A 24,646-nucleotide genomic window follows, 5' to 3' on the forward strand; every position below is an offset into this window, starting at 1 on the left:
TACTGTTCCTAGGCCGTCATTGAAAATAAGAATTTGTTCTTAACTGACTTGCCTAGTTAAATAAAGGTAAAATAATAAATAAAAGGGCATCACTTCCCCATTTGACATTGAGTGGTTCCTTACATCGCCACTAGATGGTGCTAATTCAGTACATTTGGAAGAAAAGCCTTTCTTACTTGCTTGTCAAAGTTCACTGGAGTCTTGTGTCAGTAATAAGAGAAATAAAACCAACTCTTCTGGATTCTTGTTTTAATGGTCATTGTTCAGTGAGTTAAAAGGCATTGATCCTCCAAAACTCTCGGGAGCTCTGTTGGGCTTTGGGTTAGGCCGGGGTAGGCCACCACGGTTCATAACAATTTGTTCTTAATTAACTGGCATGCCTAGTTAAATAAAGGTTAAATTTAAAAAATGTAAACACCAATTTTATTTTGACCCTTTTATTCTTCACTGGTACAAACAATAATCCCCACCACCTCTTGTGCTTATTAAGTCAGTTCAATAGTTTAAATACACCACATCCCATTCAGGTCCCTTTATACCAAGAAATATCATATTAAGCTGGAGTCATTTTGAATGGTCAAACAAATATTTGATATGAAGGGGAAAAAATGCCCAAGTGCAAAGGACCACAAAAAGACAATTAGGAAGAACAGTCTGCGGCGGTACAACTGATTTCAATAATAAGCACTTCAATAGCAACAAACACGGAATCATTGTTATTAAGGCCATAATGTGGTTCTCGAATCCCAATCAAGGGAACCAGATATTATAAGAAAGGTTCAGGTTAGGAGAGAGAGTAAGAGCAGAGTGCGGGTGTTGATGTAAGTCTGTCAAAGACAAAGGAATCTGTTGTGTGGCAGGTTTAAGACAATCAAGCCCTTGAGAGATCAACAATTGATGCACGATACAGTATAAATGCTACAAGTAAGTAATGCTGTGACATGCTTGTGTTAGTTGCAACGCGGAGGCCTTGGAAGAAAGCAGACAACATTGCTGTAGACCAAGACTCATGAGAATATTGACACTATGAAAGTCAAATGAACATCTTTATAATTGTATGTTAGGCACATTGGATTTTGATTTTTTTTAAATATGTGTGAAAGAATTCTGCCCAAAAGATTTAACTGTGCCTCACTTTTTGGAGGCAACATCGTAGACCCAGTACATCAGCCACAGAATTCACAGCACAGTGAAGACTCCCAGACAACAATGTCAGACATCCCACCACCCTCAGGCAATCGAAAATTGCACTTAGCACAAGCTTACAGCGAGGGAAAAAAATATTTGATCCCCTGCTGATTTTGTACGTTTGCCCACTGACAAAGAAATGATCAGTCTATAATTTTAATGGTAGGTTTATTTGAAGTGAGAGGCAGAATAACAACAACAAAAATCCAGAAAAACACGTCGAAAATTTTATAAATTGATTTGCATTTTAATGAGGGAAATAAGTATTTGACCACTCTGCAAAACATGACTTAGTACTTGGTGGCAAAACCCTTGTTGGCAATCACAGAGGTCAGATGTTTCTTGTAGTTGGCCACCAGGTTTGCACACATCTCAGGAGGGATTTTGTTCCACTCCTCTTTGCAGATCTTCTCCAAGTCATTAAGGTTTCGAGGCTGACGTTTGGCAACTCGAACCTTCAGCTCCGTCCACAGATTTTCTATGGGATTAAGGTCTGGAGACTAGCTAGGCCACTGCAGGACCTTAATGTGCTTCTTCTTGAGCCACTCCTTTGTTGCCCTGGCTGTGTGTTTTGGGTCATTGTCATGCTGGAATACCAATCCACGACCCATTTTCAATGCCCTGGCTGAGGGAAGGAGGTTCTCACCCAAGATTTGACGGTACATGGCCCCGTCCATCGTCCCTTTGATGCGATGAAGTTGTCCTGTCCCCTTAGCAGAAAAACACCCCCAAAGCATAATGTTTCCACCTCCATGTTTGATGGTGGGGATGGTGTTCTTGAGGTCATAGGCAGCATTCCTCCTCCTCCAAACACAGCGAGTTGAGTTGATGCCAAAGAGCTCCATTTTGGTCTCATCTGACCACACCACTTTCACCCAGTTGTCCTCTGAATCATTCAGATGTTCATTGGCAAACTTCAGATGGGCATGTATATGTGCTTTCTTGAGCAGGGGGACCTCGCGGGCGCTGCACGATTTCAGTCCTTCACGGCGTAGTGTGTTACCAATTGTTTTCTTGGTGACTATGGTCCCAGCTGCCTTGAGATCATTGACAAGATCCTCTTGTGTAGTTCTGGGCTGATTCCTCACCGTTCTCATGATCATTGCAACTCCAAGAGATGAGATCTTGCATGGAGCCCCAGGCCGAGGGAGATTGACAGTTCTTTTGTGTTTCTTCCATTTGTGAATAATCGCACCAACTGTTGTCACCTTCTCACCAAGCTGCTTGGCGATGGTCTTGTAGCCCATTGCAGCCTTGTGTAAGTCTACAATCTTGTCCCTGACATCCTTGGAGAGCTCTTTGGTCTTGGCCATGGTGGAGAGTTTGGAATCTGATTGATTGCTTCTGTGGACAGGTGTCTTTTATACAGGTAACAAGCTGAGATTAGGAGCACTCCCTTTAAGAGTGTGCTCCTGATCTCAGCTCGTTACCTGTATAAAAAGACACCTGGGAGCCAGAAATCTTTCTGATTGAGAGGGGGTCAAATACTTATTTCCCTCATTAAAATGCAAATCAATTTATAACATTTTTGACATGCGTTTTTCTGGATTTTTTTGTTGTTATTCTGCCTCTCACTGTTCAAATAAACCTACCATTAAAATTATAGACGGATCATTTCTTTGTCAGTGGGCAAACGTACAAAATTAGCAAGGGATCAAATACTTTTTCCCCTCACTGTAAGTGTTTCAAGTCTTGTTGGAATAGCCTAATTTCAACCTACTTTGAACAGTCTCCAAACAGAGAGACGGACACTGGTGAGTAGAACACATACAGTCTCCTAGCATGACAGGGTCCTCTTGACTCCATGATGGGGCTTGTATAGTTAAGCCTCATATGATACAAAGCTTTGGGACTTATTCAGCTATCTCAAAGGGTTATCTTTGAATTACAAACCCCCAGATTAACCACACATAGAAAAGAGTAATCATTTAGACCTCGAAATGAATCGTTTTAATGTACTAAACATTTTTTATCTTATTTTAAGGACAACACAATTCAGTTATTTGTTGTGGTCTACATGTAAAAAAACACACAAATATTCTATAAAATCATTCTGTAGTGCAACAGTACTTGTTCGAATCTATGCCGATCCCACTGAATTAAAAAACCAAACTCCCATGATGCCTGCCATTGATCCTCTTTGAAACCAGTCTTTTAGATCTGACACCACTAGACAATCCTGGAAAGTTCCTTCAAGCTTTCTTATTGTTTTTAAACTCCCATAGTGACAGGAAGGAAAGATCAACAAAACTAGGGCATTCTGACAGACGGGCATAAATACTGTCACCTCTTGGGTTGCAAAGGCACTTTAAATGAGGAAGTCTTCCCACAGGGAACAAGTAGGTAGTTTGCTGAGAGGCTTTGCTGGGTCCCCTCTTTAAAAATCCTGCCTCTCAATCGTCCACCGTGGAACTGTAATTGCACTTAGGTCAAAGGTCAATTAGGGTTAGGGTGAAGCTAGTTCCCCCCGTTCTCAAACTTCCAGCGCTGGTGCTTGTCCCCGGGGGTGCACGTCCTCATCTGGACGTCCGCTCGCCCCTCGGCTGTGCGGCAGGAGGTGACACACATGTCTGAGTGAGGGTGGTATATGGTCCCGTCCTGTGGTCACACAGAGACAGGTAAGACTACAGCTATGTTGAACACAGTCCGTTTCTGACTGACAAGACAACTTGTCGTGTGTTTACCAATTCAATCAGCCCAGTAGTGCATAGTATGAACATCTGTAGTGTTTTTCTGTGAGTGAGTATGTGTGTAAGTGCATTTTTCTGCTTACATGTGTGTTTTTGCTTGCGTCTGCATCACTCACCTCTCTGAACTCCCAGATGATGGTGGGGGGTGTAGGGGTTCTGTCGTGGGGGCAGTGTTTCATCCCAATGTAAGTCTGTCCCTCTGGGACCTCGGCACACAGCTCCGTCACAGAGTTATAGCGGATCTCCTTATGAGTCGTGTACTCAAAGTACTAGGGGAAAGAGAGATGCAGGGTTAAACTGCTGATCTGAATTATAGTAACCACCGTACCTGGGGAATGGATGAATGTTTACTCTCAGTGCTTCTGCTCATCAAATCAGCAGCTCCAAACATTAGCATTCAACAGTTAAGAGATTTCACCAAAATAATTGTTTACTTTTAAGAGAGAAATGGTTGGATCTAGGTCTAAAGTAATGTCTGTTGAGCAAACAGGGGGGAGAGAAAGAGAGTCTGTATGTCTGTCTACCCCCCCTCATGTATCTTTTAAATGGAACTAGGAGTGAACTCTCTAAAGAGAAGGTAGAGGTTTCCGTTTCAGTGCAGGCTGTGGAAACATTGATTTTCAGTCACACACATGGCGCTTTTAGTAGCGTTGGACACCTGATGCGATGCATCAATGAGTAATCAGAGATGGAGATATAGCCGGTGGAGATAGCCTCTGCCTGCATGTCTTCCACTACTCCCTGTTGTCTGACTGGACATCAAATATACATCCATACAGTCAGCAAGTATCTGTAAACTAACTAGAAACATAGCTATAAATGTAGAAAAAAACATGTTTTATGTAGATTTAGGCCTAAAATATGCTTTAGGATACTTTGTCTAGAAATACTAAGCCAAAGTTGTAGATGTCTCAGCATCTCACTTGAGAGTAAATTCTAGATAGATGAGGTGGATGGTCACCGGATATGGTTGTTATTCAGAGTAACCACTCCGTCCGTCCTTCAGGGAGACGGACGTGGGATCAGGGGGGTTGAGAGAGAGAGAGAAAATTAACTGACAAGACATGACATTTTTAAATCACCTGGTTGCCTCCCTGCCCATGGCAACCGAAGAGGGAGATGTGCGCCCCTGTGGGACTGTGCTCCGGAGCGTTGTAGTCCAGGCACTCTGAATGGATCCCAGAGCTACGCACCTGTGATGAGAATGATCCGGATTAGCATCATGAGACCTGCCATCACTGCAAAGAGGGTCAGATTAAAGGAGACAAAAAAATGGTGATTCTGCCTCTGCATTGCTGGATCTTTGGCAGTTTGGTCTCCGTTTCTGTATAGTACATAGAGACGACTGCTGATGTAAAGAAGGCTTCAATACACTGAGACTGACACACATACACAACCCATTTCTCAATTGTCTCAAGGCCTAAAAATCCTTTAACCAGTCTCCTCCACTTCATCTACACTGAAGAAAAGGGGATTTAAGGGGAAGAGACAGGCTAAGATTTTTAAGCCTTGTGCCAATTGAGACATGGATTATGTGTGCCATTCAGAGGGCGAATGGGCAAGACAAAAGATTTAAGTGCCTTTGAATGGGGTATGGTAGTAGGTAGCAGGCACACTGGTTTGTGTCAAGAACTGCAATGCTGCTGGGGTTTTAACGCTCAACAGTTTCCAGTGTGTATCAAGAATGGTCCACCACCCAAACGACTTCCAGCCAACTGGACACAACTGCGGGAAGTGTTTGAGTCAACATGGGCCAGCGTCCCTGTGGAACGCTTTCGACACCTTGTCGAGTCCATGCCCCAACGAATTGAGTCTGTTCTGAGGGCAAGAAATGCATACATTTTTACATACGGAAGAACAAAAAGTATGCAGGCAATAGGGCAGAGGAAAATGGGTTGGAGATGCTAGTCTATTTTAATGATATTACCATGCTCATTTCACATCTACATGGAGGCCAACGAGGTAGGACATAGGAGTTCATTTTGGCTTCGACTTATTACGGACCGATGTTTTATGTTGTTTACATTTTGTGGAGTGGTTTAGTGCTTAAGATATCGAATCGTATTGATGGGGAGAGAGAGAGAGAGACTCACCGCCCCATGCCAGCCCTCCCGGTCCTCTGGTACATGCAGGTCAGGGTAGATGTTCTTCAGGTACCAGTCAAAGCTGTTACACTTCAGTCTCTCTCTGAGGACAACCCTCTCTGAGATGTCCCCATAGGTCTCCTGTGGAAAAAATAACATTTATTTGAGTAGCGATGGATACACTTAAACACATTGACACATTGAGTAAACAACATAACACTTCATCCAACACATTTATTTGAGTAGGGATGGATACACTTAAACACATTGACACATTGGATACACTTCATCCAAAAAAGGGATGGATACACTTAAAAACATTGACACATTGAGTAAACAACATAACACTTCATCCAACATTTATTTGAGTAGCGATGGATACACTTAAACACATTGACACATTGAGTAAACAACATAACACTTCATCCAACACATTTATTTGAGTAGGGATGGATACACTTAAAAACATTGACACATTGAGTAAACAACATAACACTTCATCCAACACATTTATTTGAGTAGGGATGGATACACTTAAAAACATTGACACATTGAGTAAACAACATAACACTTCATCCAACATTTATTTGAGTAGGGATGGATACACTTAAAAACATTGACACATTGAGTAAACAACATAACACTTCATCCAACACATTTATTTGAGTAGCGATGGATACACTTAAACACATTGACACATTGAGTAAACAACATAACACTTCATCCAACACATTTATTTGAGTAGCGATGGATACACTTAAAAACATTGACACATTGAGTAAACAACATAACACTTCATCCAACATTTATTTGAGTAGGGATGGATACACTTAAAAACATTGACACATTGAGTAAACAACATAACACTTCATCCAACATTTATTTGAGTAGGGATGGATACACTTAAAAACATTGACACATTGAGTAAACAACATAACACTTCATCCAACATTTATTTGAGTAGGGATGGATACACTTAAAAACATTGACACATTGAGTAAACAACATAACACTTCATCCAACATTTATTTGAGTAGGGATGGATACACTTAAAAACATTGACACATTGAGTAAACAACATAACACTTCATCCAACATTTATTTGAGTAGGGATGGATACACTTAAAAACATTGACACATTGAGTAAACAACATAACACTTCATCCAACATTTATTTGAGTAGGGATGGATACACTTAAAAACATTGACACATTGAGTAAACAACATAACACTTCATCCAACATTTATTTGAGTAGGGATGGATACACTTAAAAACATTGACACATTGAGTAAACAACATAACACTTCATCCAACATTTATTTGAGTAGGGATGGATACACTTAAAAACATTGACACATTGAGTAAACAACATAACACTTCATCCAACATTTATTTGAGTAGGATGGATACACTTAAAAACATTGACACATTGAGTAAACAACATAACACTTCATCCAACATTTATTTGAGTAGGGATGGATACACTTAAAAACATTGACACATTGAGTAAACAACATAACACTTCATCCAACACATTTATTTGAGTAGCGATGGATACACTTAAAAACATTGACACATTGAGTAAACAACATAACACTTCATCCAACACATTTATTTGAGTAGCGATGGATACACTTAAACACATTGACACATTGAGTAAACAACATAACACTTCATCCAACACATTTATTTGAGTAGCGATGGATACACTTAAAAACATTGACACATTGAGTAAACAACATAACACTTCATCCAACACATTTATTTGAGTAGGGATGGATACACTTAAAAACATTGACACATTGAGTAAACAACATAACACTTCATCCAACATTTATTTGAGTAGGGATGGATACACTTAAAAACATTGACACATTGAGTAAACAACATAACACTTCATCCAACATTTATTTGAGTAGGGATGGATACACTTAAAAACATTGACACATTGAGTAAACAACATAACACTTCATCCAACATTTATTTGAGTAGGATGGATACACTTAAAAACATTGACACATTGAGTAAACAACATAACACTTCATCCAACATTTATTTGAGTAGGGATGGATACACTTAAAAACATTGACACATTGAGTAAACAACATAACACTTCATCCAACACATTTATTTGAGTAGCGATGGATACACTTAAAAACATTGACACATTGAGTAAACAACATAACACTTCATCCAACATTTATTTGAGTAGCGATGGATACACTTAAAAACATTGACACATTGAGTAAACAACATAACACTTCATCCAACATTTATTTGAGTAGCGATGGATACACTTAAAAACATTGACACATTGAGTAAACAACATAACACTTCATCCAACACATTTATTTGAGTAGCGATGGATACACTTAAAAACATTGACACATTGAGTAAACAACATAACACTTCATCCAACACATTTATTTGAGTAGGGATGGATACACTTAAAAACATTGACACATTGAGTAAACAACATAACACTTCATCCAACACATTTATTTGAGTAGCGATGGATACACTTAAAAACATTGACACATTGAGTAAACAACATAACACTTTAGCTTGCAACAATTTCCAGAATTTCACAAATTAGGCCCACACACACACACAACTCTAAAAGACACACCAGAATAATAACTGGGGCAGCAGGTAGCCTAGCGGTTCAGAGCGTTGGGCTAGTAACCAAAGAGCAGACTGTGAAAAGTCTGCCAATGTGCCCTTGCACAAGGAACTTAAACCTAATTGCTCCCGTAAACTGCTCTGTATAAGAGAGTCTGCTGAATGACAAAAATGTAATGTAAATAAGCTGGATTTCACTGCAATCTGCAATGCAGCTCTGGTCAAATATGTCAATCCTAGGAGTGCTTTGATAGGACACACTAACCATGATGCTACTGGGTGACAACATGAAGTAGCTACATACTGGTCTGATAACCTGAATCTGTTTGACTCCTGGTGGTGCATTGCTGTTGTGTCCTTAATGAAAGTCATTGAGAAGCATTTCCTGGATGACGGGTGGGAGCGTGACACCTGTGTCGTACTGATAGCAGTGGTTCTCCCCACCTTGAACAAACCAAAGGGATGGGAAATTCAAACATGTTTCTGGCAACTGATGAACCAGAGGTGTATTCATTAGGGCACACCGTAGCAAAACATTTAGCAACGGCAAAATGAAAACAACCGTTTCTTACTGAATAAAATTCAGGTAGGTTTTTTGTTTTCCATTTCAAATCAAATCAAATTATATTTGTCACATACATATGGTTAGCAGATGTTAATGCAAGTGTAGCGAAATGCTTGTGCTTCTAGTTCCGACAATGCAGTAATAATCAACAAGTAATCTAGCTAACAATTCCAAAACTACTACCTTATAGAAACAAGTGTAAGGGGATAAAGACTATGTACATAAAGATGTATGAATGAGTGATGGTACAGAGCAGCATAGGCAAGATACAGTAGATGGTATCGAGTACAGTATATACATATGAGAGTATGTAAACAAAGTGGCATAGTTAAAGTGGCTAGTGATACATGTATTACATAAAGATGCAGTAGATGATATAGAGTACAGTATATACGTATACATATGAGATGAATAATGTAGGGTGTGTAAACATTATATTAGGTAGCATTGTTTAAAGTGGCTAGTGATATATTTTACATAATTTCCCATCAATTCCCATTATTAAAGTGGCTGGAGTTGAGTCAGTGTGTTAACAGCAGCCACTCAATGTTAGTGGTGGCTGTTTAACAGTCTGATGGCCTTGAGATAGAAGCTGTTTTTCAGTCTCTCGGTCCCAGCTTTGATGCACCTGTACTGACCTTGCCTTCTGGATGATAGCGGGGTGAACAGGCAGTGGCTCGGGTGGTTGTTGTCCTTGATGATCTTTATGGCCTTCCTGTGACATCAGGTGGTGTAGGTAGTTTGCCCCCGGTGATGCGTTGTGCAGACCTCACTACCCTCTGGAGAGCCTTACGGTTGTGGGCGGAGCAGTTGCCGTACCAGGCGGTGATACAGCCCGACAGGATGCTCTCGATTGTGCATCTGTAGAAGTTTGTGAGTGCTTTTGGTGACAAGCCAAATTTCTTCAGCCTCCTGAGGTTGAAGAGGCGCTGCTGCGCCTTCTTCACGATGCTGTCTGTGTGGGTGGACCAATTCAGTTTGTCTGTGATGTGTACGCCGAGGAACTTAAAACTTACTACCCTCTCCACTACTGTTCCATCAATGTGGATAGGGGGTGTTCCCTCTGCTGTTTCCCGAAGTCCACAATCATCTCCTTAGTTTTGTTGACGTTGAGTGTGAGGTTATTTTCCTGACACCACACTCCGAGGGCCTCACCTCCTCCCTATAAGCCGTCTCGTCGTTGTTGATAATCAAGCCTACCACTGTTGTGTCGTCCGCAAACTTGACTGAGTTGGAGGCGTGCGTGGCCACGCAGTTGTGGGTGAACAGGGAGTACAGGAGAGGGCTCAGAACGCACCTGTGGGGCCCCAGTGTTGAGGATCAGCGGGGTGGAGATGTTGTTGCCTACCCTCACCACCTGGGGGCGGCCCGTCAGGAAGTCCAGTACCCAGTTGCACAGGGCGGGGTCGAGACCCAGGGTCTCGGGCTTGATGACGAGCTTGGAGGGCACTATGGTGTTAAATGCCGAGCTGTAGTCGATGAAAAGCATTCTCAAATAGGTATTCCTCTTGTCCAGATGGGTTAGGGCAGTGTGCAGTGTGGTTGAGATTGCATCGTCTGTGGACCTATTTGGGCGGTAAGCAAATTGGAGTGGGTCTAGGGTGTCAGGTAGGGTGGAGGTGATATGGTCCTTGACTAGTCTCTCAAAGCACTTCATGATGACGGAAGTGAGTGCTACGGGGCGGTAGTCGTTTAGCTCAGTTACCTTAGCTTTCTTGGGAACAGGAACAATGGTGGCCCTCTTGAAGCATGTGGGAACAACAGACTGGGATAGGGATTGATTGAATATGTCCGTAAACACACCAGCCAGCTGGTCTGAGCATGCTCTGAGGGCGCGGCTGGGGATGCCGTCTGGGCCTGCAGCCTTGCGAGGGTTGACACGTTTAAATGTTTTTCTCACGTCGGCTGCAGTGAAGGAGAGTCTGCATGTTTTGGTTGCGGGACGTGTCAGTGGCACTGTATTGTCCTCAAAGCGGGCAAAAATGTTATTTAGTCTGGGAGCAAGACATCCTGGTCCGTGACGGGGCTGGTTTTCTTTTTGTAATCCGTGGTTGACTGTAGACCCTGCCACATACCTCTTGTGTCTGAGCCGTTGAATTGAGATTCTACTTTGTCTCTATACTGACGCTTAGCTTGTTTGATTGCCTTGCGGAGGGAATAGCTACACTGTTTGTATTCGGTCATGTTTCCGGTCACCTTGCCCTGATTAAAAGCAGTGGTTCGCGCTTTCAGTTTCACGCGAATGCTGCCATCAATCCACGGTTTCTGGTTTGGGAATGTTTTAATCGTTGCTATGGGAACGACAACTTCAATGCACGTTCTAATGAACTCGCTCAACGAATCAGCGTTTTCGTCAATGTTGTTGTTTGATGCAATACGAAACATATCCCTGTCCACGTGATGGAAGCAGTCTTGGAGTGTGGAATCAGATTGGTCGGACCAGCGTTGAACAGACCTCAGCGCGGGAGCTTCTTGTTTTAGTTTCTGTCTGTAGGCAGGGATCAGCAAAATGGAGTCGTGGTCAGCTTTTCCGAAAGGAGAGCGGGGCAGGGCCTTATATGCGTCGCGGAAGTTAGAATAGCAATGACCCAAGGTTTTTCCAGCCCTGGTTGCGCAATCAATATGCTGATACAATTTAGAGAGTCTTGTTTTCAGATTAGCCTTGTTAAAATCCCCAGCGACAATGAATGCAGCATCAGGATATATGGATTCCAGTTTGCAAAGAGTCAAATAAAGTTCGTTCAGAGCCATCGATGTGTCTGCTTGGGGGGGGGGGAATATATACGGCTGTGATTATAATCGATGAGAATTCCCTTGGTAGATAATGCGCTCGACATTTGATTGTGAGGAATTCTAAATCAGGTGAACAGAAGGACTTGAGTTCCTGTATGTTGTTGTGGCCACACCACGTCTCGTTAACCATGAAGCATACGCCCCCGCCCCTCTTCTTACCAGAAAGATGTTTGTTTCTGTCGGCTCGATGCATGGAGAAACCAGCTGGCTGCACCGACTCCGATAGCGTCTCTCCAGTGAGCCATGTTTCCGTGCAAAGAACATTACAGTCTCTGATGTCCCTCTGGAATGCTACCCTTGCTCGGATTTCATCAACCTTGTTGTCAAGAGACTGGACATTGGCGAGAAGAATGCTAGGGAGTGGTGCACGATGTGCCCGTCTCCGGAGTCTGACCAGAAGACCGCTTCCCCCTTTTACGAAGTCGTTTTTTTGGTTCGCCGGCTGGGATCCATTCCGTTGTCCTGGGTGAAAGGCAGAACACAGGATCCGCTTCGCGAAAGTCATATTCTTGGTCGCACTGATGGTGAGTTGACGCTGCTCTTATATTCAGTAGTTCTTCTCGAATGTATGTAATGAAACCTAAGATGACCTGGGGTACCAATGTAAGAAATAACACGTAAAAAAAAAACTGCATAGTTTCCTATGAATGCGAAGCGAGGCGGCCATCTCTGTCGGCGCCGGAAGTGATGTCATCCCATTAGCTTCTGCTTGGTTCCTTGTGGAAACACACCTGGTTTGTTTAGACAAAAAAAAGACCCAAAAAAAGGACTAGTGGTTGTCACTTGTCTGGCACCCAGTCTCCAGCTACCTTTGGTTGGGTCATTTATTGTTTGATCAAAGATGCCTGGCATTAATAATGTAATTTATGAGGTGAAACCAAGATGAACATGAGACTTTGATATCAGGCAACACAAAGAAAGCTGAGAGGGACACACACAACCTCATCAACCACTGCTGACACCTAGACAGGTGAAGAACATCTCCATCCAAGTTACTCCATTACGATACAATATTAATCAAGTCTAGGGTGTTCCATCCTTGGTAGAACTATCACAGCTCTAAAGGGCCAATCAGGAGTTGCTACATCCACTTTGACTGTGGATGATACAGCAGGGTTCTCCAACTGGATACCTCCGGGACAAATTTGGCCACAAAAGACTAAAAACACCAGGAAATCAGCACCAAGTGATATATATTAAGAAATCTGTTCCCGAATATTCCCACACAGACAGACACATGATCATACATAAATATAAGAAATGTTTGACTAAAACAATCATTTTAAACCTCTGTTTGGGCTTCTTGCGGTCAATTTTCCGGCTACAAATCTTTTTTTATTTTGTATTTTGTTCCAGCCCCCGACCTCAAACCCATCCAGCTGCTGAATCTCGTTGATGATCCTTGATACAGTATGAAGACATTGATTCTTGAAGAACAGATCTTAAAAATGCTTCGTGAGCTTAGTTCAACTGTCAAACCCCATCAGAACCCAAAATATCAGCTGGTTTTACTCCCATGTTTGTTAACAAAGTCAATGTAAACAAACCCTGTATCGCTTCAAAACTATAATGTTGATATCATGGATGGTCAGTCCAAAGCACTTTCTAAGAATGTAAGAGTGGTTATAGTTCTCAAGCCCCATCCCTCAGCGGTTTACCAAAACAAATGTCAGAGTGCATGATTAGGGTTTTTTTAATCTCCAGATTGGTCCTAACTACAAGCATGAGCTACTTCTTATCACTTGTTGGGATTATGCACATTACAATAAGTGACTTTATCACATTACAATAAGTTACTTTATTATTGGTATTTCTACAGCCTGATCGATCTACAATCACTGCATCCTCCACTACTAAGGGAAAGGGGGATACCTAGTCAGTTGTACAACTGAATGCCTTCAACTGAAATGTGTCTTCCGCATTTAACCCAACCCCTCAGAGGTGTGGGGTGCTGCCTTAAATCACCATCCACATCTTCGGCGCCCAGGGAACAGTGGGTTAACTCACTTGTCAAGGTGCAGAACAACATATTTTCACCTTGTCGATTCGATTCAGCAACCTTTCGTTTCCTGGCCCAACGCTCTAACCACTAGCTACCTCATAATGGTGTAACTTTGTTGTGGCCCTGACAGCTCACTGAAAATACTGTACCTCACGTTGATCATATGACAATGGGCAGCGAGATAAAATAAGAACATTTTACTGTAAAGTGTACTACACAACTCTACCTTTCTGGCAGGGGGGTTTCTGTTGTAGAAGTGCTGTTTGTAGGTGTCCATCCACACCTCGGCAGCACGGACTGTGTTCTGGAGGAACTTGGGCCTGGCGTATGGGGCTTTCTTTGGGAAGACGTGGCCCACATGGGAGCAGGGGTGGATCTCCAGAGAACCTCCACACTGCCACACCTGGGGAACAGGAAGAAATATAGCCAATTTGACATTTTTTGCATCTGATGATATTTCTGGCAGAAATCCAGACATATGTACAGGATAGGTATGCATGTGACTCAAACCTTCCCAGAAATCCCAAATGTAAGATTTGTGGAGAGGTTCCTATTGCTCATATTTTCTTTATATACAGTGCCTTCGGAATGTATTCAGACCCCTTGACTTTCCCCCCACATTGTTACATTACAGCCTTATTCTAAAATGGAATAAATAAAACAATTTCCTCAATCTACACACAACACCCAATAACAACAAATCAAAAACAAGTTTGCAGAAATGTTTGCAACTTTAATAAAAATAGTATCACATTTACATAAGTATTCAGACCCTTTACTCAGTACTTTGTTGAAGCACCTTTGGCAGCGATTACAGCCTCAATTCTTCTTGGGTATGACACTACAACTAGAGTTTCTCCCATTCTTCTCTACAGATCCTCTCAAGCTCTGTCAGGTTGGATGGGGAGCGTTGTTGCACAGCTATTTTCAGCTCTCTCCAGAGATGTTTGACGAGGTTCAAGTCCGGGCTCTGGCTGGGCCACTAAATCCACTCCTGCGTTGTCTTGGCTGTGTGCTTAGGGTCATTGTCCTGTTGGAAGGTGAACCTTAGCCCCAGTCTGAGGTCCTGAGCACTCTGGAGAAGGTTTTCATCAAGGATCTCTCTGTACTTTGCTCTGTTCATCTTTGCCTCAAACCTGACTAGTCTCCCAGTCCCTGCCACTGATAAACATCCCCATAGCATGATGCTGCCACCACCATGCTTCACCATAGGGATGTTGCCAGGTTTCCTCTAGATGTGACGCTTGGCATTCAGGCCAAAGAGTTCAGTCTTGGTTTCATCAGACCAGGGAATCTTGTTTCTCATGGTCTGAGAGTCTTTAGGTGCCTTTTGGCAAATTTCAAGCGGGCTGTCATGTGCCTTTTACTGAGGAGTGGCTTCTGTCTGGCCACTCTACCATAAAGGCCTGATTTGTGGAGTGCTGCAGAGATGTTTCGTCCTTCTGGAAGATTCTCCTTTCTTCAAAGAGGAACTCTAGAGCTCTGTCAGAGTGACCATCATGTTCTTGGTTACTTTCCCGACCAAGGCCTTTCTCCTCCCGACCAAGGCCTTGCTCTCATAGCAAAGGGGCTGAATATTTCTGTTTTTAATACATATGCAAAAAAAATTTGAAAAACCTGTTTTCGCTTTGTCATTATTGGGTATTGTGTGTAGATTGCAGAGGATTTATTTATTTATTTAATCCATTTTAAAATAAGGCTAACGTAACAACATTTGGAAAAAGTCAAGGGGTCTGACTACTTTCCGAAGGTATGCAGGCAGAGTTACCTCTGCTGCAGAGGATAAGTTTATTAGAGTTACCAGTAGGGTTGCACATTTAGGGAATATTCAGAGGTGAAAACTTTCCGTGGGAATTAACGGGAATATATGGAAATTAACAGAAATATGCAAATTTAATATTAATACCATTTAAATGTAGACGTTTTTTGCATTGGTTATATTTGTATTGAGACAGAAACATTTTACCTTATCATGAGTAGACATAATTACAAATGATAATACTTCCAATAGAAAAAAATAGAGAAAAAAAATTCATGAATTGAACTTTAATTAAATGAGTTTACTCTTCACATGGGATGATTTCACTGAACAAAACAGAATATTGAATGATCCCCAATGATCCATCGCATCTCCCAAAAGTGTTTTCAACATACATCTGTATAATGATAGTCTACAATCTAAAGCTTTGGTCGTTTTCCTCTCAGGCTTCCATGTCTTCTCCCTGGACCGCCTCAATGTCCATCTCTTGAACATCAGACTGAGGCCTCATCTTCACTGTCACTTTCCAGCCTTGTTGAGGATGGCTCGTTGTCAGGCTCATAAAGGCGGCTGACGGTGGGATTTGGTGGATGATGGAGGCAACAGGGGAAAGAGCCTCAGATCCAAAGTCCCTTCCACCAGGTGGCTGAGGAGATATGTTGGCACGACTGCCATATTGCATCTCCATCCTAAAGCCCTTGCTTGGAAGTGTACTTCGCCAGACTGCCAACAACCTTGCCCTCATCCAGGCCGAGGTGGCGAGACACAGTAGTGATGACACCATAGGCCTTGTTGATCTCTGCACCAGACAGGATGCTCTTGCCAGCATACTTGGGATCCAACATGTACTCTGTGGCATGTATGGGCTTCAGGCAGAAGTCTTCACGCTTTATGATGCATTTCAGAACTACAGTTTGCTCTGCTTGGAGCAACAGTGAAGTGGGCAGGGCAGTACGGATTTCTTCTCCTACATCTGCAGTCTGAACATCAGACAGAATGGCATTGTCTCCCTCAATCAGTGCAATGGCTACTGCTATAGGTTTCAGGAGTTTCAGGCTGCTTACCACTCTCTCCCACAATACATCATCCAGGAGGATCCTCTTGATGGGGTTGTCCATATCGGCAGACTGGCCATTTCTTGGAGACTCCCTTCCGCTCCAGGAGACTGTCAAACATGATGACAACACCACCCCAACGGGTTTTGCTGGGCAGATTCAATGTGGTGAAGAAGAACATTCAGAAATCTCTTCCAAAACACATTGCCTGTGTGCATCAGAGGTGAACCAGTTGCATACACAGCTCGAACAAGACATTCATCAGCATTTCTCTGACTACGTTCCTCCATCGAGTCAAAAAAAAAAAACTTTGATTCCAGGAGGACCATGAGCTGTTGTTTTCAATAAGGTGTCTTTATTTTTTATTTTACCTTTTATTTTACTAGGCAAGTCAGTTAAGAACAAATTCTTATTTTCAATGACGGCCTAGGAACAGTGGGTTAACTGCCTGTTCAGGGGCAGAACGACAGATTTGTACCTCGTCAGCTCGGGGATTCGAACTTGCAACCTTTCAGTTACTAGTCCAACGCTCTAACCACTTGGCTACCCTGCCGACCCTGCCGTCTGATTCCAGGAGGACCATGAGCTGTTGCTATCGATAAGGTGTCTGATTCCAGGAGGACCATGAGCTGTTGCTATCGATAAGGTGTCTGATTCCAGGAGGACCATGAGCTGTTGCTATCGATAAGGTGTCTGATTCCAGGAGGACCATGAGCTGTTGCTATCAATAAGGTGTCTGATTCCAGGAGGACCATGAGTTGTTGCTATCGATAAGGTGTCGGATTCCAGGAGGACCATGAGCTGTTGCTATCGATAAGGTGTCGGATTCCAGGAGGACCATGAGCTGTTGCTATCAATAAGGTGTCTTTTTTATTTTTTATTTTACTAGGCAAGTCAGTTAAGAACAAATTCTTATTTTTGACGGCCAGGAACAGTGGGTTAACTGCCTGTTCAGGGGCAGAACGACAGATTTGTTCAGCTCGGGGATTCGAACTTGCAACCTTTCAGTTACTAGTCCAACGCTCTAACCACTAGGCTACCCTTGCCGTCTGATTCTAGGAGGACCATGAGCTGTTGCTATCGATAAGGTGTCTGATTCCAGGAGGACCATGAGCTGTTGCTATCGATAAGGTGTCGGATTCCAGGAGGACCATGAGCTGTTGCTATCGATAAGGTGTCGGATTCCAGGAGGACCATGAGCTGTTGCTATCGATAAGGTGTCGGATTCCAGGAGGACCATGAGCTGTTGCTATCGATAAGGTGTCGGATTCCAGGAGGACCATGAGCTGTTGCTATCGATAAGGTGTCTGATTCCAGGAGGACCATGAGCTGTTGCTATCAATAAGGTGTCTGATTCCAGGAGGACCATGAGCTGTTGCTATCGATAAGGTGTCGGATTCCAGGAGGACCATGAGCTGTTGCTATCAATAAGGTATCTGATTCATCATCTTCACCTCGAATTGAAGTAGAGGGACTTTTGTCAGAGGTTGCTTGTTGTGAGCACTGAGAGGAACTTCATGCACTTGTTCAGATTCTGCATTTTTGTTGCATTCTTCACATATGATTTGGCACAGTATTTGCAAATGTTTCCTGCAAAGATTAGATTTTTTTTGTAAAAAACAAACATACAATTCCCTGTACAGATAAATAGTTAAGCAGTTAGATTAAACAACTCCTTTGTACGAGAAATGTTTTTAAAATGAAACATGTACACGGGTGAATTAACCCTCCTCAGTTACCAGGCTCAAGCAAGCTAAACCCCACATGGTACAGTAGCAAAAACTAACTAGCAGAAATTGTTAAGTTAGAAATGATTTAAACACACTTTGCTGTAGGCTACTATTAACAAAAACTCCTGTATGTCATAAAATATATTCACCCCACCCAGTATTGTAATCAAAACCTACCAGAAAGCTTGTAGTCCTTGGCTCAGACAGTGTAGTAGTGTGGCATCTCATTAGTGTGCAAGATCTTGAGAATCAGCTGTGCATGTGATGGAAGAATACACTGTGCATGCAGAGGATTGCAATTCCATTGAATTGGGGATAGTTTTAACTACAATATGCCACAAGACCTAGAATTGCCTTATGTGTATCCCACAAAAAAGGTTCACTGTTAAACTAGCAAAATTCCCAGGCTTAACTTCCATTGAAAATTTTCAGAAAAATTCCCGCAATTTACCGAAAAGTTTTTGACCTATTGCAATCCAAGTTACCAGCCTCAAAAATATCAGACACATCTCAACATCAGCGGTTCACAGAAAAATGTGTGAATCAGGCCTTCGTGGTCAGATTGCTGCAAAGAAACCACTACTAAAGGACACTTCTCCGCATGTGTGGTTCCCACCGTAAAGCATGGAGGAGGTGGTGTGTTGGTGCTTTGCTGGTGACACTGATTCTTTTAGAATTTAAGACAAACACTTTTTGTATATAGTTATACTATTTTGATATGATTCACTGCACTGTTGGATAGAGCTTGCAAATTAAGCATTTCACTGTACTTTGCATGTGACAAAAAAAATCCATGACAGTTACATATCGCGATATTATTTTCTGACAATATTACAATCGATACTTTGACTGCAAGTATCGACTTTCAAAAAAGGTAGCGATAGCTAGCGATAGTCAGCTGCACATGTTCCATAATTCAGGTATTTTTTTATCCTGTAACTACTTTTTTTTTTAAATAGTGAGCCAACGTTTTCAGAACTTTGATTCCAAGACTGATCAAAACTTATTTTCTCATGCTCTCTCCTATCTCCCTGCAGCAGACATACAGTGAGCAATATACTTGGAACGTCAAATGTCAACAAAAATCACAGTATAGACTTGTCATACATATTGCATCGGTCCCAGGTGATTCCCAGCCCTTCTTCCTAATAATTAAACTAGTGCCTAAATGTTCTCCAGACTATGAAATAGGATCCAAACTAGGATGTAAGTGGTGTGATAATGCAGGCAGAAACCAAGATGGACGTTGTCTATGAATAATCAACACTGCCGCTCTTCTTCTCCCGCGGCTACTATGCAAATGACAAGAGAATCATGAAAACCAGTTTGTTGGGGGGGATCTTTTTCTCATTTTAATACATTTCCTGCAGGAGATTTGATTTACGGTATCACTTTGCATCTTATAATTGCTTGTTTTCCACTACAGCCAATAAAACAGCTTTGGAGAGCGAAAAGGTGCTACCTCACTAGTCGCTAATTACCTTTAGCGACTTCCTTGAGTTACGCCTCAATTACACAACACACTCTCTCATTGTAATGGATACTTAGCTAGAACCCTATTCATTCTCATCAAAACATTTAATTCTGTGCCATATTTACTCCTTTGTGTTCCCAAAACACAGTTGTAAACCAATTCACAAGTCATTATTTATGCATGGAGAGTCCCAGAGAGAGGCATTTTATTTCCACATACATAAAACATCATATAGGGTGATACCCCATCCGTCTTTAGTTTTTCACACACACACACACTTGGATCAAAAGCAGGAAATCTGTGCCAGTAATGATTGACGTGAACAACTGAAAGGGACACCAACAACAAGGTAGCCTTCATTATCTAAATGGGGATGCAGTGTCCCAACACCATCCATCCATCACTCACCTTCAGCAGATCAGACACTGAGACATCACTTCGCCATCAGGGGCCTGCTGACAACAAGGTAACGTCCCAAATGGCCCTCTGTTCCCTATGTAGTGCACTACTTATGACCAGGTGCTGGTCAAAAACAGTGCACTACATAAGGAAACGGTTGCCATTTGGGACACAGACAGACCCTTCTAAGCGACACTGATGAATCAAGCTCATTAACTGGATTTGAACTGGAGATAGCAGTCTGCCTATATCCATTTTCTTCCAATTAAACTTATTATTGAAACATTTTTGAAGCATAGAACATATACTTTGTAAACCTTTTTGGAGCATGGATCATTGACATTTTTAAAACAATTTTGGGACAAAGATCAGAATATAGGTGGGTGTCCTTTCTGCATTAGATTAGTCTCTTTTTTACCAAGTACCTGAGAAATAGCTTAATTGTGCCAACTGCAAATGCTACTGGCACTGAGATGTTGATGCCATATTGAAAGAGCGGTTGCTTCCCAATTGGCATCATATTCCCTATTCCCTTTATGGCCCATAGGAGTCTGGTCCATTGTAGTGCACTTTAAAAGGGAATAGGTGCCATTTGGGACACAACCAATGAGTATTTAGTACTCACCCTGAAGGACAGTTCCAGGTTCTCTCCTCCCCACACCTCCATGCCCATGTCATATGTGCCCAGGTACTCAAAGTAGGCCTTGCTCACAGCAAACAGCCCACCGGCCATGGTAGGAGACCTGAGAGAGAGAAAGCATAGTGAAACATGGAGGTCAGTACAGTGTGCAGTTTAACAGTCAGAGACCATATTAGAAGACTTTTAAATTAAATATATTTCTCCCTTTTCTGAGGTAATCACATATTTGTATGTGATTAGACCAAACTTAAGTGATTAGACATTCTTCAAGGAATGAAGAAGAGAAGGTGAGATGCATTTCAAAACATTTTAAACTAGGTCAGAAAGGAGAGTATTTGGGATCCAACTATAACTTTCACAAAACAACTTCTCTTCAAAATATCTCCCAATTTAATTTCCTCCTAAGAGGAGAGCCAGAGGTTGTTTCCAAAAAGGCACCCTATTACTTATCTATAGAGCAATACATTTACCAGGGCCAGAGGGCTCCCAGAGGGCTCCCAGAGGGCTCCCAGAGGGCTCCCAGAGGGCTCCCAGAGGGCTCCCGTCAAAAGCAGTGCACCAAAGGGGTGCCGTTTGAGATGGGCCCAGAAATCCCATATGGACAGAAACTGATGACCATAGAATTACTGACCTGATGGGTTCGGTGCGGGATTTGCGTTTCTTGCGGTCGACCTCAGGGAGGGAGTGCCACTGGAAAGTCAGCCTCCAGTCAAAGCCTCCGATCATGGGCTCATCTGTCTGCATGTAGAACTCAAACGAGTTCCAGTCGATGGTGTCGATCACCGGACACACGATGGTGCTCTCATTCTCTCCAATCCTGGAGGGAGGATGAGATACACAGTATGGTGTAAGAAAGGACACTCACTGAATGTCCCTGGAAGGTTTTCATGAGACATTTCCTCATTTACATGTGATGAAATTCACGTGCCACTATACTTGACGAGGAATGCCAATAGGCCAACCAACACTAATCTGTTTTTATTGCCTCCAGAATGTCTTGTTGCTATGCAACCCTAATGACCAGTCCCATCCCATTAATTGAGTATTGAATCTGTAATTGTAATCAAATTGTCAATATGCTGGCTAAGTGAAACACACCTCTCCAAGAGCGGCTCGATCCAGCCGGGGACACACTCGCAGTGACAGTCCAGGAAGGTCAATACGTCCCCCGTGGCATAGGTGGCGCCGATGAGCCTCGCCCTGACCAACCCCTCCCTCTTGTTGGTGCGGATGAGGCGGACGCGCTCCCAGTTACTGATGTACTGCTCCAGCTGAGACTGCAGATAGACTGGGTTTCACACAGAGAGATGGTCAAGGCTTCTCTCTCTCTCTCACACACACACACACACACACACACACACACACACACACACACACACCTCCTAAAAACTCATAATTGATAGTTTGGGAAGGGCATAGATCCTTACTTCGCAACTTTGTTCAAAAAGTTTATTTGTCGTGTGCACAGGATACAACCGGTGTAAATCAGTACAGTGAAATTCTTACCTTGAGAGCTCTTTCCCAACAGTACAGTGATAATAATGTCGACAATAATAGAAGATAGAACAACTAATAAACAGATCTTATCTTTCCACATTGACAGACCAACAGGCGAAGCTAAATTATTATTCAACTGCAATGAAAATGACAGTCCCAGTCTCCCCGAATGGGAAGACACCGTCAGTAGTGTTGATGACAGTGCTTTCCTCTCTCCTTATCAACAGTCTCTTGTATATTACAGTTGTGGATGAGAATGACATGGCATCTGACACCCTGACTGGTCTCAGAGGGCGGGGGAGAGTAAATCGTAATATGTGGTCATTTGATACTCAGAGAGAGCAGCTATCATGTCTGAGCATAGAATCGAATGAATAGAACAGACTTCCCCCATTCAGGTCAATTATGCCATAATGGGTGGACTGGTGGCAATTTTGAATCATTTGGCTCAATCTATTTCTGTGTGTGTCTGAGTCAGGTCTCTTATGTATGTGTCAGTGAACAGGCTATTATATAATTAGTTTTTCCTGACCAGCGCCACACATAAACACTAGAAACTCCACTTGTACTGACACTCAGCAGTGACTGTGTTGTCTCCAAGGAAGAATATGTCCTCTCTCTCACACAGAACTCTCTGGCTCATCTCATCTCATGTCAGATATGTACAGATAAGCCCCATTGTTCGGCCTACAGCGTTACTGTTCTAAGTAAGGATCCTGTTCTGTATTAACGTCAACTTTGGGGAGAAACTCAATGCCTGACAAATAATAACTAGGTATTCTAAGGTATCTTTTAACCTTTAACCTTTTATTTTACTCTCTAACTTGTGTTTTCTTGGCATAAAGGATTGTTCATATAAAAACTAAGTTTATTAACCAGATGTTCACAAATTAAAATATGTTCTATGATCCCCCCCCAAAATAGACAACGACAAAGCACGAACTGACGCAAACCCCATAATGTTTGTAGAGTTGCTGACTAGGTTAACAGAACAGTAAACGGTGTAAAAATGACAATTAACGATCCCCAAAAAAAGACAACAAAAAAGCTCGGTCAAACCTCGGTCACTAAAGTCGTCTATGAGAATGATCTCCTTCAGGAGGACAGCAGGTGTGCTCTCCAGAACACTGTGGATAGTCCTGAGCAGGGTGGACCAGGCCTCGTTGTAGAACGCTATGATCACTGACGTGGTCGGCAGATGGCGGTAGTCAAACTTCTTAGCTCTGCATCTGTACTCAAATGAAAGAGAGAGATGTTGTTTATTAGGATTGCTTTTAGCCTATCAAAGGCTAATCTTTTTAAAGTCCCTAAATAAATGTAAAGATTAAGGGATAGGTAACAATTGAAACAAAAAAGAAAAACATAAAATAACCCCTCCTATAGATGGATATTATTCTTTAGTGAAAAGAACTTTAGATACAAAAATAATAAGAATAATCATAGATATGCACTACCGTTCAAAAATTGGGTCACTTAGAAATGTTCTTGTTTTTTTAAGAAAAGCAAATTGTGTCCATTAAAATTTCAAATTCATCAGAAATACAGTGTAGACATTGTTAATGTTGTAAATGACTATTGTAGCTGGAACTGGCTGATTTTTTTATGGAATATCTACATAGGCGTACAGAGGCCCATTATCAGCAACCATCACTCCATGTCGTGTTAGATAATCCAAGTTAATATTTTTAAAAGGCTATTTGATCATTAGAAAACACTTTTGCAATTATGTTAATGTAACCGATGTGAAATGGCTAGCTAGTTAGCTGTGCGCGCTAATAGCGTTTCAATCGGTGACGTTACTCGCTCTGAGACCTTGAAGAAGTTGTTCCCCTTGCTCTGCAAGGGCCACGGCTTTTGTGGAACGATGGGTAACGATGCTTTGTGGGAGGATGTTGTTGATGTGTGCAGAGGGTCCCTGGTTCGGGGCGAGGAGAGGAGAGGGGCAGAAGCTATACTGTTACATTAGCACAGCTGAAAACTATTGTCTTGATTAAAGAAGCAATAAAACTGGCCTTCTTTAGACTAGTTGAGTATCTGGAGCATCAGCATTTGTGAGTTCGATTACAGGCTCAAAATGGCCAGAAACAAAGAACTTTCTTCTGAAATTCATCAGTCTATTCTTGTTCTGAGAAATGAAGGCTATTCCT

General features: G+C 42.2%; 1 protein-coding gene across 2 annotated transcripts in view; it reads right to left on the reverse strand.

Moving 5' to 3' along the window:
• Nucleotides 1–3,115: 3,115 nt before the first annotated feature.
• The window catches only part of LOC135551780 (polypeptide N-acetylgalactosaminyltransferase 4-like), a 33,364-nt gene continuing 11,833 nt past the window's right edge, over nucleotides 3,116–24,646 (reverse strand). For both annotated transcript variants that reach the window (XM_064983002.1, XM_064983003.1), the window contains exons 3-11: nucleotides 23,559–23,728; nucleotides 22,101–22,290; nucleotides 21,634–21,819; nucleotides 20,988–21,105; nucleotides 14,172–14,348; nucleotides 5,972–6,103; nucleotides 4,961–5,071; nucleotides 3,995–4,147; nucleotides 3,116–3,786 (exon numbers count right to left, since the gene is read on the reverse strand). In XM_064983002.1, coding sequence (XP_064839074.1) covers nucleotides 3,646–3,786; nucleotides 3,995–4,147; nucleotides 4,961–5,071; nucleotides 5,972–6,103; nucleotides 14,172–14,348; nucleotides 20,988–21,105; nucleotides 21,634–21,819; nucleotides 22,101–22,290; nucleotides 23,559–23,728 — 1,378 coding nt within the window. In that variant the 3' untranslated portion in view covers nucleotides 3,116–3,645. The remainder of the gene's footprint in view (nucleotides 3,787–3,994; nucleotides 4,148–4,960; nucleotides 5,072–5,971; nucleotides 6,104–14,171; nucleotides 14,349–20,987; nucleotides 21,106–21,633; nucleotides 21,820–22,100; nucleotides 22,291–23,558; nucleotides 23,729–24,646) is intronic.

Source organism: Oncorhynchus masou, chromosome 13 (genome assembly GCF_036934945.1).
Source record: "Oncorhynchus masou masou isolate Uvic2021 chromosome 13, UVic_Omas_1.1, whole genome shotgun sequence".
NCBI lineage: Eukaryota > Metazoa > Chordata > Actinopteri > Salmoniformes > Salmonidae > Oncorhynchus > Oncorhynchus masou.